Source organism: Calliphora vicina, chromosome 2 (assembly GCF_958450345.1).
Source record: "Calliphora vicina chromosome 2, idCalVici1.1, whole genome shotgun sequence".
Classification (NCBI taxonomy): domain Eukaryota; kingdom Metazoa; phylum Arthropoda; class Insecta; order Diptera; family Calliphoridae; genus Calliphora; species Calliphora vicina.
In genome coordinates, this window is record NC_088781.1 from 93162206 (window position 1) to 93178580 (window position 16375).

The window sequence follows — 16375 nt, forward strand, 5'->3', positions numbered from 1 at the left end:
AAAGAAATCAAAGCCAATTCGTATACACATATATATTTTGTATTGTTGTAGTTTTAAACCTTTTGAATGTTGACATTATAACAACTATTTTGTAGCATATTTTTTTTGTCTGAGACCCCACTCGGTTCACACGGATTTATATATTTCAAAATTTTGCGTTGCATCATATGTTGTTGGAATTTAGGTTAAATATCTACACTTATTTTTTTTGTGTAATAGATTCCTCGTAAGTTCATTGTACTTTTTTTGGTTAAACAAACTAGCATTTTCTGTATTTAGGGAATATTAAAATAACAATGTCCCTGCCAAAAACACCATCAAACGAAGCATCTGCTTCAACGTCCTCATCTGCTGGTGATAACGTTTGTATTGTTTGTGCCACAATTATGTTAGAGAATGAGGATTGCCTTATCATTAGTAAGTGTAACCATTCCTTCCATCGATCCTGTATCGAGAATTATTTATCCAATACGGCAGAGTGTCCCAATTGTAGACACCCCTGTGATCTTGCCGATTTAAAAAGAGTAAATTTTCCCAGTAAACAAGATACTCAAGCTAAACAAAGCATTAGAGGTCGAGGCCGAGGAACGGTAACGATGCCATATAATACTCGTAGCCAAAATAGAACACTCTTCCATGATAGTCAACGTCCTTTAGTCGGACACGGTAATGAAGTGGATGACGTAGAAGTGTCTGCTGCATAACCCACACTTTCGGTTAGAGACCATTCTCCTACCCAAATTACCCCACAAATCCCCTCAAATGAACAAGATTCTAGAATCAATGTAGATTACAATCAGATAAATCAAATGATCGAGACAACTATGGCCAGACTTTTAACAAATTTCAACCTTGTCCCAAATCCTCAGCCACAATTAAATCCTATCGGTTTAGGAAATAACAGTAACCATTCTAATCGTACCAACTTAAACGTAGCGTCCAATCACCGTTCACGTTCGACCAACAATGTTGGTGAAAATATTAATAATTATCGTAATAACTTTTCTGATCGTTCGTATACTTCAGTTCCTACCAATTCTAATGTATCTAATTTTAATCCCGACAAGTTGACAGCCATAATTCAGAGCTGGAACATTAAGTTTGATAGTTTGTCTTAGAATTTATTGTAGTTTGTAGAATTTATTCCTTGACAAATGACAATTTCAATGGAGATTTCACTCCTATAGTAAAGAATTTGAATGTTCTTTTGAACGGAAAGGCTAAAGATTGGTACTGGCGATATAGAAAACAGGTGAACAACGTTAACTGGGAAGAATTCTGTGAAGCATTAAAATGCCAATACCGCGATTTTAAGTCAACTTATGATATAAAGGAGGAAATCAGAAGCAGAAAACAGAAAGTTGGCGAATCTTTCGACGCATATTTTGATGGAATTTCATCTATTATGGACCGATTACCATCTCCAATTTCTGAAATGGAACTTATCGAAATTTTAACAAGAAACCTCAGACCAGAAATCAGGCAGGATATTCTCTACGTACCAGTACATTCAATACCTCATCTTAGGAAACTAGTACAGATGAGGGAAACATTTTTGAATGAAGACCATGTAAGAAAAAATTTAACACATCGCACCCCAACCTATCCAGTGCCCAGACGTCAAATAGCAGAATTAGAGTTTGAAGAATCTTGTGATTTGGTAGTCTCCGCAAGCGATGGAATAAATGCAATAGCTGCAACCGAAAAGATAATTCGCTGTTGGAATTGCGGTGAACCCGACCACTTTTGGATGGATTGCCTTAAGCCCCGTACGATATTTTGTTATGGTTGTGGGGCAAAGGAAACATATAAACCACAATGCCCGAAATGTTCGGTTAAGAAAATTAATATTACAAAAACCTACCCAATGAATTTAAAAAACTAGATATTGCGGATTATCCTATTTATAATCCTAATTTACCTACTGAAGACAAAACTACTCGATTTGATAATTTAGAAAACCCAAATAAAATTACGATTTTAAGTCGAAATAACTTGATAGAACTAGATATATCCAAAATAATTTTTCCTAATGTACCATATCATGTTCGATGGCAAAACTATATGGCAAAAAGAAATGAAATATTTAATAACATCGATGAAATTAAGATTAATTCCAAGTCCAAACCCAAAAGATCTACTCTAAGAATGCGTCATTTTTATAAATTACGTAGGCGGGGTAAAAAGTTTTTAGTATCTGCTATTATTCCAAATGGCAGTGATAATCGATTCTATGCCAAGGTGTCATTTTTAGACTTTATCGAATATGTCCTCCTTGACACTGGGGCGAATATTTCTTGTCTAGGAGGAGAATTAGCACAAACAAATTTTTCCAATTTTAAAACATTTAATAAATGCCGGTCGCAAGTTAAGACAGCTGATGGACGTTCACAAACTGTTATCGGATGGTTATCGGTAGAAATTGAATTCAAGACTCAGAAACGTTTAATTAATCTTTTTATAATTCCATCAATCACACAACGTCTAATATTAGGTATTGACTTTTGGAATTCTTTCCATTTGATTCCGAATATTGTTGAATCGGTAGACATATTAGATAAAACATGGTTAGGTCATTGTCCATCATCCGCTAATAAAGATAATTTGTCCGAGGTCAAGTCCGTTGATCATAACATTTCTGAAATACCATCAGAAGAATTTGAATTTCCATTAACTCCTGGACAACGCCAACAATTAAACTCGATAATAGCATTAATTCCAAACTACGAACAGCAAGGGTTAGGGAGAACAAGCCTAATTAAGCATCATATCGATGTTGGGGAATCCAAGCCAGTAAAGCAAAGGTTCTATCCAGTTTCTCCTGCTGTGGAGAAATTGATGTCCGCAGAAGTCGATCGGATGTTGTCCTTAGGGGTAATTGAGCCTTCTCAATCCCCTTGGAGTTCGCCCATGCGATTGGTATTAAATTTCGTCACGAAAAAAGACGTCTACCCACTTCCGTCTATTGAGGGTATTTTTCACGGCTCCCAAGGGCCAATATAATATCCAAGTTAGATTTGAAAGATGCCTACTGGCAAATCGGCTTAGCCGATTCTGCAAAACCGTTAACAGCTTTTACTATCCCGGGTCGCCCCTTTAATCGACGAAATAATTCCACCGGACTTACGTAATTGCATTTTTGGCTATTTGGACGATTTGATAATCGTGTCAGAGGATTTTTCATCGCATATATCGGTTTTAGTTCGTGTTGCAGAAGTATTTCGACACGCAAACTTGACCTTAAACATTTCAAAGAGTAAATTTTGTGTTACACGAGTACAATACTTGGGCTATGTTATTGACAATGGTGGTATTTCAACTGATCCGGAGAAGATTAGTGCCATCGTAAACTGGCCAGTACCAAAAACCATTCGTCAAGTTCGTTAATTTCTGGGTCTTGCGGGTTGGTACCGGAGATTTGTGGAAAACTTTTCCAGTATTGTGTTCCCTATAACTGAGACTCTTTCTAAGAAAAATAAGTTTTGTTGGACATCAGAGGCCAATGAAGCCTTTAAAACAATAAAAAAACTGCTAACTACAGCCCCAGTTTTGATTAATCCCGATTTTACAAAAAAATTCTTCTTACACTGTGATGCAAGCGATTATGGCATCGGAGCGGTATTGGTACAACTCGACGAAGAGGGCAATGAAAGACCAGTTGCGTTCATGAGCAAAAAGCTGAACAGCGCCCAAAGAAACTACAGCGTGACTGAGAGAGAGTGCTTATCCGCGGTAGAAGCCATAAATCGCTTTCGCTGTTATTTGGAATTACAGGAATTCGAAGTAGTCACCGACCATTCGAGTCTTGTCTGGCTCCTGCGAAAATCCGATTTAAAAGAAAGACTAGCTCGATGGGTATTTAAACTTCAAGCATTTAAATTTAATATAAGTCATCGCAAAGGCAAAGATCATGTAGTTCCAGACGCATTGTCCCGATGTTTCAATGGTGAATTGTCTGAAATCAATCTTATTGGACCAGACAATTCACCATGATTCACCACATTTTATGGATCAGGAATACAAAAACCTAAAGGAGAAGATAACATCCGAACAAAGTAAATATCCCGATATCAAAGTACTCGATAAGTATGTCTATATACGCATGAAACATTATACCGGTCAAAAAGACCAGGAAAATTATAGTTGAAAGCTATGGGTCCCTGACAAATTGAGAATTGATGTTATTAAAAGAGCCCATGATGATCCGATAAATTCACACGGTGGTATGGTTAAAACAATAAATTTAATTAAGACAAATTTCTATTGGCTAGGTTTGGTAAAAGACATTAGGGAATATGTAAGGAAATGAATATGTTAGGGAATCTGTAAGACAACGAAAGCGCCAAATGTCAACCTCAAACCTGAAATGGGCAAACGGCTTTGTCCTTACGGCCATTTCACCGGCTTTATATTGATCTGCTTGGACCATATCCAAGGAGCAAATCAGGCAATATTGGATTGTTAATAATCCTTGACCACATGTCCAAATTTCACTGGCTATTTACTTTGAATAAATTTACGTCCAACCTTATTATTGATCTTTTGCAGAAACAAATATTTCATTCATTTATTCTCCACAAAACAATGCTTCCGAAAGAGTAAACAGATCTATCATAGCGGGAATACGAGCGTATTTAAAACATGATCATCGCATATGGGATGTAAATTTATCGGAAATTAGTTGTGCCTTAAGGAATTCCTACCACCAAACCATTCAATGTTCCCCCTACCATGCGATCTTCGGCTTTGACATGATTACTCATTCTAGCTCTTATACCCTGCTGAAAAACATAAAATTACTCGACGAACCTTCTTACCATCTATCCCCTGATGACAATCTTCAACTTATTCGAGCAGATATACGTAAACACATCAAAGATGCCTACGAAATTAGTCGAAAACAATATAATCTTCGTTCAAAGCCTGTAAGTTTTAGAATTGGTCAAGAAGTTTACCGGAGAAGTTTCGCTCAGATGAACGGTTTTTGATAAAGTTCAATTTTACCTTTCTGTATGAAAATTTAACATACTAACAAAAAAAAATAACATACTAATTATTTAGTAATCATTCCTTTTTGTCAAAAATATACTATTTTTGAATATGTGTCTTTATGAATTAAAAGGAAAGGAAAATTGTTTTATGTGTATATTTTAACAACACTGTTTATATCGAAAATAAAATTTCAATCTGGCAATGCTTTCAATCTTTGAATTTGCTTTTACGTTCTTTCCTTTGACATAGTTTTATATTATTGTAGTAGATCCTAACGGGAAAATTTCGTTTGCTTTTCCTTGTCGATTCTGAAAGAAAAAAAGCTTGTTAACAAGCAAAAGGGCGTTGTCGAGATCATTCTAGATTTAACTGTTGGACGAGATAGTCAAAAAAAAATAAGCAAAGGTTTTTTTAAAGGAAATCGCCAGCGTTAAAGTGTAAAATAAAAATTAAAGAAGTTGAATTTGTGTCGATAAAATAAGGGACAAATTAATTAAATTTTACATCTAGTGTCGATTTTGAATATAAATTAATTAAAGTGTTCAAGTGGTCTAACCCAAAAATTTATTTAAAAAAAAAATAATTGTTCATGTGAAAAGAACCACGAGTTAAAACGACCACGTGGAATAACATAACCTTATTTTGAATTGTTCCCATGGAACTTTACCACCTTTAACCATTCGACAAAAGACATCGTAACAACCACAAGATGAAATAGCCCACTAAAATAGACTTAACCATACAAATTAGTAAAAATTTCAATCATCCCGTAAAATATTCACGTGTAATCATCCAACAAAAGGAATCGTAACAACAACAAGATGTTATAGCCCACAAAATAGACTTAACCATAAAAATTTCAATCATCAAAACATCTTCTAACAGTTAAATTTTTTTATACTTATCCTAAGTTTAATTACAAATCGAAATTCCATAATTTTTAAATTCTACCTAAAATACCTAAATGTTAAAAAAAAATTGGAAAAATAAAATATATAAGCTTAGATGTTCGTGTGAGAAATAATAATTTCCTAAGTCTATTGCAAGAAAAATTTCAGCTTAACCAAAAAAAATAGTTCATCAAGATCCGGAGGCCTTCGCGAACTTCGATACAGCAGAATTTGGTGAGTTATTCCTTGCTTAATTTTTTTTGACTGTTAGAATTTTTTTTTATTTTTCCTAAATTTTCTATACATTTTTTTATTATTATTTTTCCTAATTTATTTATTTTGATTTTGAAATATATTTTTTTTGATTATTAATTTTACTAAATTTTTTTTATTTTGTTAAATTTCTAAATTTGATATATTTTTTTTATTTTTCTAATTTTGTTTAATTTTTTTTTATTATTATTTTTCCTAATTTTTTATTTTTTTTTTTGATTATTAATTTTTCTAAATTTTTTTTTTATTTTGTTAAATTTCTAAATTTGTAAATTTTTTTTATTTTTCTAATTTGTTATATTTTTTTATTACTATTTCGATTCAAATATCCTTATTGTGTTTATTTTTTTATTCATTTTCCTAATTTGTTATATTTTTTTTATCATATATTTTGTTATTTTTTTTGATTTTCCTAAATTGGTTTTAATTTAGTTTATTTTCATAATTTTTATTATTTAGTTATAAATTTTGTAATTTCATTAATTTTCCGAATTTATTATTTTTCCTATTTTTTTTTTATTTTGTTTTTTTTTGAGTATTATTTTTCCTAATTTTATTATAATTTTTTTAATTTGTTATATTTTTAATAATTTTTTTTGGTTTATCTAAAATTTTGTTTAATTCTGTTAGTAGTTTACAATTTTTTATTAATTATTGTTACAATAATTACGGATTTTTTTTTCGATTTCTTTATTAAATTTAAAATTCACTAGAAAGAATTTGTGAAGTATTGAATTGTATCTAATAATTGTCAAATTTGTTTTTTAATAACAAACTATTTCAATAAATCAATGAATTGATATAAAAGTGGAATAAACACAATATCTATTCTTTTCTAAAAGGGTTGGTAGGGTATTAGGGGTTTGTGTTTGGGGTCTTAAAAAAAATTAGGGTCAGTAAGACATTGATAGAGGAAGGGTATAGAGACCAAGCTCGTCAATGACACCTTGACGAAGCTCTTCAAAACGGATACAGTAACTAAAATAGGTTTCAGAAAGATTTAATTGTTCTCATTTGACCATAAAAGGGCATTATAGTATTTATGGTCATCCTGGTCCTACTTCAGTAATAGAATGACACTGTGTTTGTTAGATGAGGACCGAACCCCCCCATGTCCGACTGTTAGCTAGTCTATTTAATGGCTCCCGCAGTCCTCATTTTTCATTGGTCAAAAAAACTACGAATATAATTTTTGAAGTCAGAAAATGTGTAATAAGAATTTATTTTTATTGTACGTACAAAAAAACGTAAACACTTTTATTGTTTACCGGGACATCTAAAGAAAGAATGTTGTTTGTTGTGGAAAAATGGAAAAGATAAGATTAATATCATAATTACGATATTTTGGTACTAATTTTATTGATAACTGTTCAATAATTGCAAAATCTCTACCAATATCTTGTAACTTAAACATTTTTTACTTTGTGACGAACTTTTTCACTCGGCGAAGAACAGCTGATGCTGTTGTTAAACGAGTTAAAAACAACTATAGCTAGTTTTATATTTAGAGTCGACTTCAGCGTCAGAAGTATACTTTAACTTGTCTATGATAGACCTAAAGTCCACTCTTAAGTAAAGTCGAGTTTAATTCTCTTAAAATGTACTTTATTTTTGACTATTATTATGGGCCATTATCTCGAACAACCCCCAAACCCGAAGGTACGTTTTTTATTAAACCGCCAAATAAATAATTATTATTTGAACTAATACCCCTTTTGTTTTCTTTAAACGCAATTAAAATATTTTGTTTATTTTTCTCCACTCATCCCCAACATTTTGGTCCTTCGAACCGGATTAACCCGTGCAAACAAAATATTTTAATTAAGACTTATTTGCAGAACAACCCGAAGTCTCTTGGTTCTCCATATTGGATTGCAAATTATAAGTTATTATAATTACCTACCCCCTTTTTAATTGAATAATAAACCCTATTTTTATTGCATGTACATGTACAGGTATGTACATACATGAATAATTTCAAAAAGTTGAAATTAGAATATTTTGAAAAAAAATTTGGATTTGTTTTCTGATATTGTGACCCTATTTTTTAACCCGCTTTTATCAATAAATTGATTTACTATATATCAATTATTTTGCAATTTTTTGGAAAATTTAACCCTATTGTTTGAACTTTTTTGTAAAGCTTCCAATTAAACCCGATATTAAGGAATAGCAAATGGTAACCTTAAACAATTTGTTGAAAAATCAAAATCGTTTGGTAGATTTTGAAAGTTTTATTAAAGCTGTCCCACAAAGTGAACATTCTGTTAACTCCCTGAATACTCATCGTCAAGAGTGGCACCACTGTCACCCCGAATATACCCCCTAGAAAATGTCTACTTTGTACGGACAATCACCCGCTACGTTTATGTTCAGTATTTCTTAGAATGTCAGTTAGTGAACGTATGTCAACAGTTAAGAGGCATAAGTGTTGTACTAATTGTTTAGCAACATCTCATGAATTTAGGAGATGTCAAAGCTCTGATGTTTGTTACATTTGTAAACAGAAACACCATTCGTTACTTCATCGTTCCGAAGCTTCTGCTCAGAATAGGCAAGTTTCGGAAAGTAATCCCGTGAATTCTAATCCCCCTACAAATTTACCCCAAATTCATCCACAAATGTGGTTAATATCAATGAAGGACCATCGACATCTTCAGCTGCTCGTTCACTTCAAAACTTTGCTACTCAATTACAGTCCACTCCTTATTCGACAATTTTGCTGGGAACAACAGTAGTAGATATTTTGTATAATGATATACGGTGCGGTGCTAGAGCTTTGATTGACCCTGCTTCTCAAGCCACGTTTATTTCGAAAAAGCTTCAGAGGAAATTGTCACTTCCAACTTTCTCAGCTCCTGCCGCTGTCCAATTTTGTCGATTTTAATTTACCCGAAATTCCAATGACAAATTTGAAATGCTCACATATGGACTTGTTATTAGGTGGTGATGTATATCCAAATTATGCAAAAAACATCCTAAAGGTCAATTGATAGATCAAAAGACAGTTTTCGGCTGGATACTTACCGGAAAAGTCCCTCACCCGCATCCAATGAACTCTGTTGTCTCATTTTTTAATCATTTGGATTTAAATGAGAGAATTGCCAGATTTTGGGAAATTGAGGAAGTACCCAGGACGAAAAAACTGTCTAACGATGACACTTTTTGCGAAAATTTGTATCGCCAAACCACCTATAGGAATGATAAAGGCCAATACGTAGTGTCATTGCCTTTTAGGCCTGAATTCCCTAGTAATTTACAACTTGGTCTGTCTCGAAAAGCAGCTCTTTCTCAGTTTTTTAGAAACGAAGCTAGATTGCTAAGAACACCCGAAATTAATACACAATATGATCAGGTTTTGAACGAGTATTTTACTCTGGGTCATATGGTCAAAGTTGATGCGGATCTGTCGTATACCCCGAACACGATGTATTACATGCCTCATCACGCTGTTTTTAAGCCTGATAGTGCAACCACTAAACTTCGTGTGGTCTATAAAGCATCAAGCCCCTCTTCTAATAGAGTTAGTCTGAATGACATTTTGCATCCTGGTCCAACTTTGGAGTCCGATTTGACAATTTTAGTCCTTCGTTGGCGTCTATTTCAATTTGTTTTCAATGCCGACATCGAAAAAAATGTACAGGCAAATATTGATTAGACCAGATCAAGGGTCCTTTCAGAGAATTTTATTCCGTCGAGACCCGAATGATGAAGTTCAAGATTTTAAATTAACCACAGTTACTTTTGGTGTTAACTGTGCCCCATATTTAGCAATCAGAACTCTACATCAATTAGCTAATAATTGTGAATCTCAATACCCCAATGCTTCTAATATATTGAGTACGCAAATGTATGTGGACGATGTTCTTGCTGGTTCACATAATATCGAAGAAGCAATTCGCAATCGTGATGAATTGATGTGTTAAATTCTGCTGGATTTTCACTTCGAAAATGGAGCGAGCATTGATGCATTTTACTTCAAGCCAATTCCGACGCCCGATTGTTCTATCGTCACAAAACGTGCTGTCTTGTCTCAAATAGCCAAGCTATTTGACCCCGTTGGCTGGTTAGCGCCGATAGTAATTGTTGCTAAAATTATTAAGCAACAAATTTGGAAAGACAGTACGGATTGGGACGAATATTTGAAACCCATGACGTTACATAGATGGCGCGCATTTGTCGATGATTACCCAAACATCGAACGGATTAACGGTTAATTTTAACCCTCAGTGTGAAGTTCAGCTTCACGCATTTTGTGATGCTTCAGAGAAAGCATATGCTGCCACTCTATACATTCGAGTCCAAAACCCGTCAGGTGATTTTATCACAAATTAGCTTGCTGCAAAAACAAAAGTTGCGCCAATTAAAGTACAAACTTTACCCCGTTTAGAGCTCTGCGGTGCAACTCTGTTGGCAAAAATGGTGCATTCACTCCGCACAGAGCTGAATCTTACCATGTCGGAAGCTTTCTATTAGACTGATTCGACTATCGTATTGTCCTGGCTTCAAAAACCCCCGTGCCACTGGCCGGACAAAATTGGTACTGATAATTGGAATCACGTAGACTCTCATGATAACCCCGCCGATGTAGCCAGTCGTGGTATATCGGCTAGATAACTTGCTATATCTGATATTTGGTGGAAAGGCCCTGTTTGGTTAAGACGCCCCCGTACTGAATGGCCTAGAACCAATTTTAAAATATCCACTCAATTAGAAACCCATTTGATAAATGTAAATACTGCCCAAACAATGATATCTGAAGAGATTTTTGACATATGTTTTTCGTTTTTTTCACTCTGTTCACCCAAGACATAGGCAATCTCGTAAGCATTTATCGGACCCCATAAGTCAAATTGAAGTTACTTTTGGTAAGAGTCGTCTGATTATTGTGTGTCAAGAAGCTCATTTCCCCGAATATTCCTGTTTAAAATCTGGATCTAATTTATCGCGTAAGAGTTCACTACTTGTTTTTAACCCCTTTATTGACTCTAATGGTTTTATGCGTGTTAACGGTAGACTTTCACAGTCTCCCACTTTGACTTATGATTAACGTTTTCCGAAATTATTGCCCTATAATGGTCGATTTACCCGTCTCTACTTAGAAATTCAATTCTAGGAGAAAATTCTTTAATGTTACACATACAGGACTTGATTTTGCAGGTCCTTTTGAAATAAAATCGTATATTGGCCGCGGCTGTCGCATAACAAAAGGATATGTTTTGGTATTTGTTTGTTTTGCCACGAAAGCCATCCATCTTGAGGCCACAAATGACATATCCACTGACTGTTTCTTGACTGCATTTACTCGTTTCTTCTCCCGACGCGGTTGTCCTTCTCACATTTACTCTGATAATGGAACTGCTTTCGTTGGTGCAGCCAACATTTTGAAAAAGGATTGAAATCACTTTTTAATTAACTAGAAACACCAACTTATATATAGAAACGCCTTCCAATTAGCCGAATGGCATTTTATACCCCCTGGAGCTCCACATATGGGTGGACTATGGGAGGTTGGTGTAAAGAGTTTTAAAACTCACCTAAAAAAGATTTCTAATGATAAACGTTTCACATTTGAAGAATTTTCGACAATGTTAGCAATGATATAGTTATGTTTGAACTCACGCCCACTTAGTCCAATGACGGATAGTCTATCGGACATTAACCCTTTGACTCCTGGTCATTTTCTAGTTGGTAATCCAATACTTTCTCCCCCAGAACCAGATTTGTCACAAGAATCTTTGACATATGCTAACAGATGGCGAAAATTTAAAATTTTGCATCATTACTTTGCTCTTCGTTGGAAAAACGAATATTTGGTTGAACTCCACAAGCGCAACAAGTGGAAGTATCCCCAAAAGGATTTTGAAATTAATGACTTTTTTTCATACGGCAAGACAATTTGCCCCCCAATGAATGGAAGCTTGGTCGAATTGTAAGAGTTTACCTGGGCTCTGATTCGAAAGTACGAGTGGCTGACGTTCGAACCGCCAGCGGTGTTTTAACGAGGCCAATCCTGAGCATAACTAATTCGTTTCTTTTTATTTGTTCTTCTATTCTTGTATATAGATGTCTGAAGCCCCCCGTAGACTAACTGTTGAACGCGCCGAAAACCAAACCGTGGATGAAGTCATTGCTGCTACCGGCTCCAAATGTCGCCTTTGTAAAAAGGATCACCCCCTTAGAAAATGTCCAAGATTCCGAAGCATGAATCCCTACCGTCGACTGAGTGTGGTGAAAAGGTATAAGTACTGCATAAACTCCCTAGCCCACTCACATTTTCTCGAAAACTGTCCCAGTAGGGATAGATGCATGGAATGCTTGGAGGAACACCACACCATACTGCATTTCCATAAAAACAAGGAAGCCGACAGCAGCAACAACAAGAACACAGCAAGCAGTAGGGCGGGATGTCTACGCTGGTCACCCTAGTTTTAAGAAACATGAATTTTTAGTTTTTAAGTGTATATTACAACTCTTCAGTTATTGTGAATTATCAAATATTACAATGTAATGAAATAAAACGAAAATAAGACATTATCTCGAACAACCCCCAAACCCGAAGGTACGTTTTTTATTAAAACGCCAAATAAATAATTATTATTTGAACTTTTCTTTAAACGCAATTAAAATATTTTGTTTATTTTTCCCCACTCACCCCCAACATAATGAAAGCCTATATCAATGTTCATATATGTTTTCAAGTATGAATTTCTATATGGTAAAACAATTGAGATATACATATCTAATTTAGTAAAGCAGTCAAATATTAAAAAAAAAAATTACGAAAATATGATTAAAAATCTGTTGAACTTCTGGCGCTTCTATCGAGAAAACGAAATGTCCAATTGAAAAACCTATTTGTATTGGAGGAGAGCAGATTGTCAGCTTCCGAAAAAACTTAGTTTTTCCAATTCTGAAGATACCGATTATCATAATTTTGTCCACATAGATTTTGATTTGGAACTACAGTGCGACAGCCGGTTCTACGCACCGGAATGACCCGAGTTCACTCGGCCAAGGGCTGTCAACCCAGCAACAACAAAAACTATACAATTTTTAATTTCGGAGCTGCACCTTCCGGCATTGCTGCTCCGTATTTTACTGGTCCGTGCCGGAGTTGAAAAAAATCCCGGACCATGGTTCTGCACGGTTTGCCAGAATCGACTGCACCACATGTCAACACAATTAAGGTGCAACTCTTGTTTGGGCTGGTATCACCTCAGGAATGGTTCCGGACTTACCCATGAAAGGGAGTGGTCGGAGAATTACGTTGGCCCATGCTGCCAACGACGTAGTTCATCGGCGTCTTCGGCATCATCTTACGGTATTGCGGTCAGATCGGGAGATACGGAGTTGGAGCTCTATAATGTCTACATTCCGCCAGTAGCCAGTTGTCCAATAGGCTACCATCCCGACATTAGGACCTTACTAGATGGTGATACACGTTTGGTTCTAGAGGACTTCAACGCTCATCACCAGCTCTGGCACTCAAATCTTGGGGAAGACCAGAGAGGAGCGTTGCTGGCGGAACAGATTGACGAATCCACCTTCTGCACACTAAATGATGATGCCCCCACACGGATTATGGGTAATTGCGCTAGTTCGCCAGATATAACTATAACGAGTCCTGGTCTGATTTACTAAACACCCTGGCGTGCAGTTATTTCTCTAGGTTCAGACCATTTACCCATAATCGTTTGTCTGGACAGACCTAAAGATTTCATCGTCTCTGAACGCCGAACTTACATCAACCAAAAGAAAGCAGACTGGCACGGCTTCAGAGAATTTACCTATCGCATCTTCAATGGTCTACCGATTCCCTCCAACGTACACAAAGCATAGAGGAAGTTTCGCGAAACCTGCTGGTAGAATATCCGTACGACCGCACTTCGCAGCAGAAGCAGCGAGACTCGCAGATGAGCGTGATGTCATCCGAAGTACCAATCCTGACGACCCTAGGATCGCCCAGCTGAACCGCGATATCAGCAGGTGGGTAAATCAGGACAAGCGAAACAAATGGTTGGATCATTTGAAGAACTGCAACCTAAGTTCTGGTCTCTCTCCAACCCGACAAAGAAGGATGATAGGGTCGCGAATAAGTTTGCAAACAACACCATATCCGACCCTAAACGGTGCGCGCTCGCTTTTTGGAGACAATTCATTGAGCACTACGAGAGAGACAAGGCGAAAAGAAGTATTTTCCGCCAACTGCACTATCTTCCAGTCTCGGACACACCACAACTTTACACGCCAACTGAAGTTGCAGAAGCCATCAACGCAGCTAAGCCTTCAAAGGCAATTTGACCTGATGGGATATCCATTCTGATGCTAAAACACCTAGGCGAGCGGGGAGTCGAGTACCTGACAATGGTTTTTAACCTGTCAGTGAGGAGCTTAACTATACCCGATGTCTGGAAAATGGGTCGAGTGATCCCATTGCTAAAACCTGGGAAAATCGCGAGTGAGGTACAATCTTACAGGCCGATTTCCCTCCTGTCACCTGTAGCGAAGACACTCGAAGCTCTTCTCCTCCCCCAGCTGACCCGTCAACTACCAGCAGCTCGTCACCAGCATGGATTCCGTAATATGCACAGCACCACCACAGCATTATCCGGCATAGTCACTCAGATCTCACAGGGCTTAAATCAGCAGAGGCCTTGTGAACCGACTATCCTAATGGCATTTGACCTGTCGAAAGCATTCGACACTGTCAGTCACGCCACACTCTTCCAGGACATCCTCCAGCCCAACAACACGAAGTGATGGATAGTGAATTATCTGAGTGACAGACAGTCGTTAAACAAGAGTTAAACAAGAAGTCCATCAGGGCAGGGTCCTGTCGCCACTCCCGTTTAACTTCTACCTCTCTAAACTAAATCTTTGCGACAGGTCACAACGTTGATGAGCTTTGCGGTTTGGTAAATGGTTATCTCAACGAAATCCACAATTTCTTCACTGCACGTAACCTGCAGCTATCACCAACGAAGTCATCGGCAACACTCTTCACCACCTGAACGAAGGAGGTAAAACTCAACTTAGGCATCATGGTAGACGGCGTACAAATTCCGACAGTGAACCACTCGAAAATCTTGGGGGTCACTTTTGATAGCCTTTTTACCTCCTCAGCACACGCCACTGCAATCACTCATAAACTGCGAAATGGGAACAAGGTCCTCAAGACACTAACCGGCAGCACTTGGGGTATGGACAAAGAAACATTGCTAGCAACCTACAAGACCATTGGGCGGTCAGTGGTTAACTATGCTGCTCCAGTGTGGTCGCCTTCGTTAAGTGATACTCAGTGGAGAAATATTCAAAGCTGTAAAAATGCAGCCTTAAGGACCGTCACAGGCTGCCTCCAAATTACCTACGAACACCACCTTCACGAGGAAACTAAGGTTCTACCGGTCAAGGAACATAACGTCATGCTGACGCAACAGTTCCTTCTGGGATGTCACCGGAAGATTCATCCAAACTTCGACATCACACAGTTGAAGTCTCCCCCGAGGGAGACTTAAAAAAACCTTAAAAAATCCGAGGAGAGCATACAGAAGTATGTGCAGGATCCATTTGATCGCAGCTCGTATTTGACAGTTTTGAACGACATTCATAGAGACGCCATCAATTCCACGGTAGCAGGATACCGTATGAATGTCGTACTTGGACCAACACCGATAGCAGATGCCGAAAAAGTTCTACCGCGTAAAACAAGAGTCGTTCTGGCACAACTAAGATCAGGATGGTGCAACAGGCTTAATGCCTTCTGGTCCCGCATAGACCGTGCCGTCCTCAACTTATGCCCAGCATTTGGTCAGGGTCCCTATGATACCCTCCACATTTTCAACTGTCCAGCCAGCCCTACTTCACTACGTCCAGTAGATTTATGGACCCATCCAGCAGAAGTAGCACAATTCCTTGGACTTGATCTTGCAGAACCCCCAGATTAAATATTGTAAAATTGTTGAAGCTGCTACAACAACAACTAAAAACTACAAATTTTAAAGCTTTATAGGACATTTTATGTTTTCTACACATATATGACGGTTAACCGGTTTTTTCGATGTCGGTTAGCCGACAAACCGGTTTTTTAAAAAAGTCGGTTTTTTATAAACACTAATGGAGAGCCATCCGAGATGAACATACACATATACATAGTTAATAAGGATTTGAAACAGAGTCATGTGATACATTTATTCCAATGTCATTTTATAATTTCTTGG

At 36.8% G+C, this 16375-nt stretch overlaps 1 protein-coding gene across 1 annotated transcript; it reads left to right on the forward strand.

Annotated features, from left to right (window-relative positions):
- The first annotated feature begins 296 nt into the window (after positions 1–296).
- LOC135950708 (uncharacterized) lies at positions 297–704 on the forward strand. The gene has a single exon (XM_065500238.1). It carries the CDS (start codon positions 297–299, stop codon positions 702–704), a length of 408 nt encoding a protein of 135 aa, XP_065356310.1.
- Positions 705–16375: the final 15671 nt, after the last annotated feature.

What these genes read in the sequence shown, in the direction of transcription:
- LOC135950708 (XM_065500238.1), top strand. Translation starts at nt 297, where the DNA reads ATGTCCCTGCCAAAAACACCATCAAACGAAGCATCTGCTTCAACGTCC.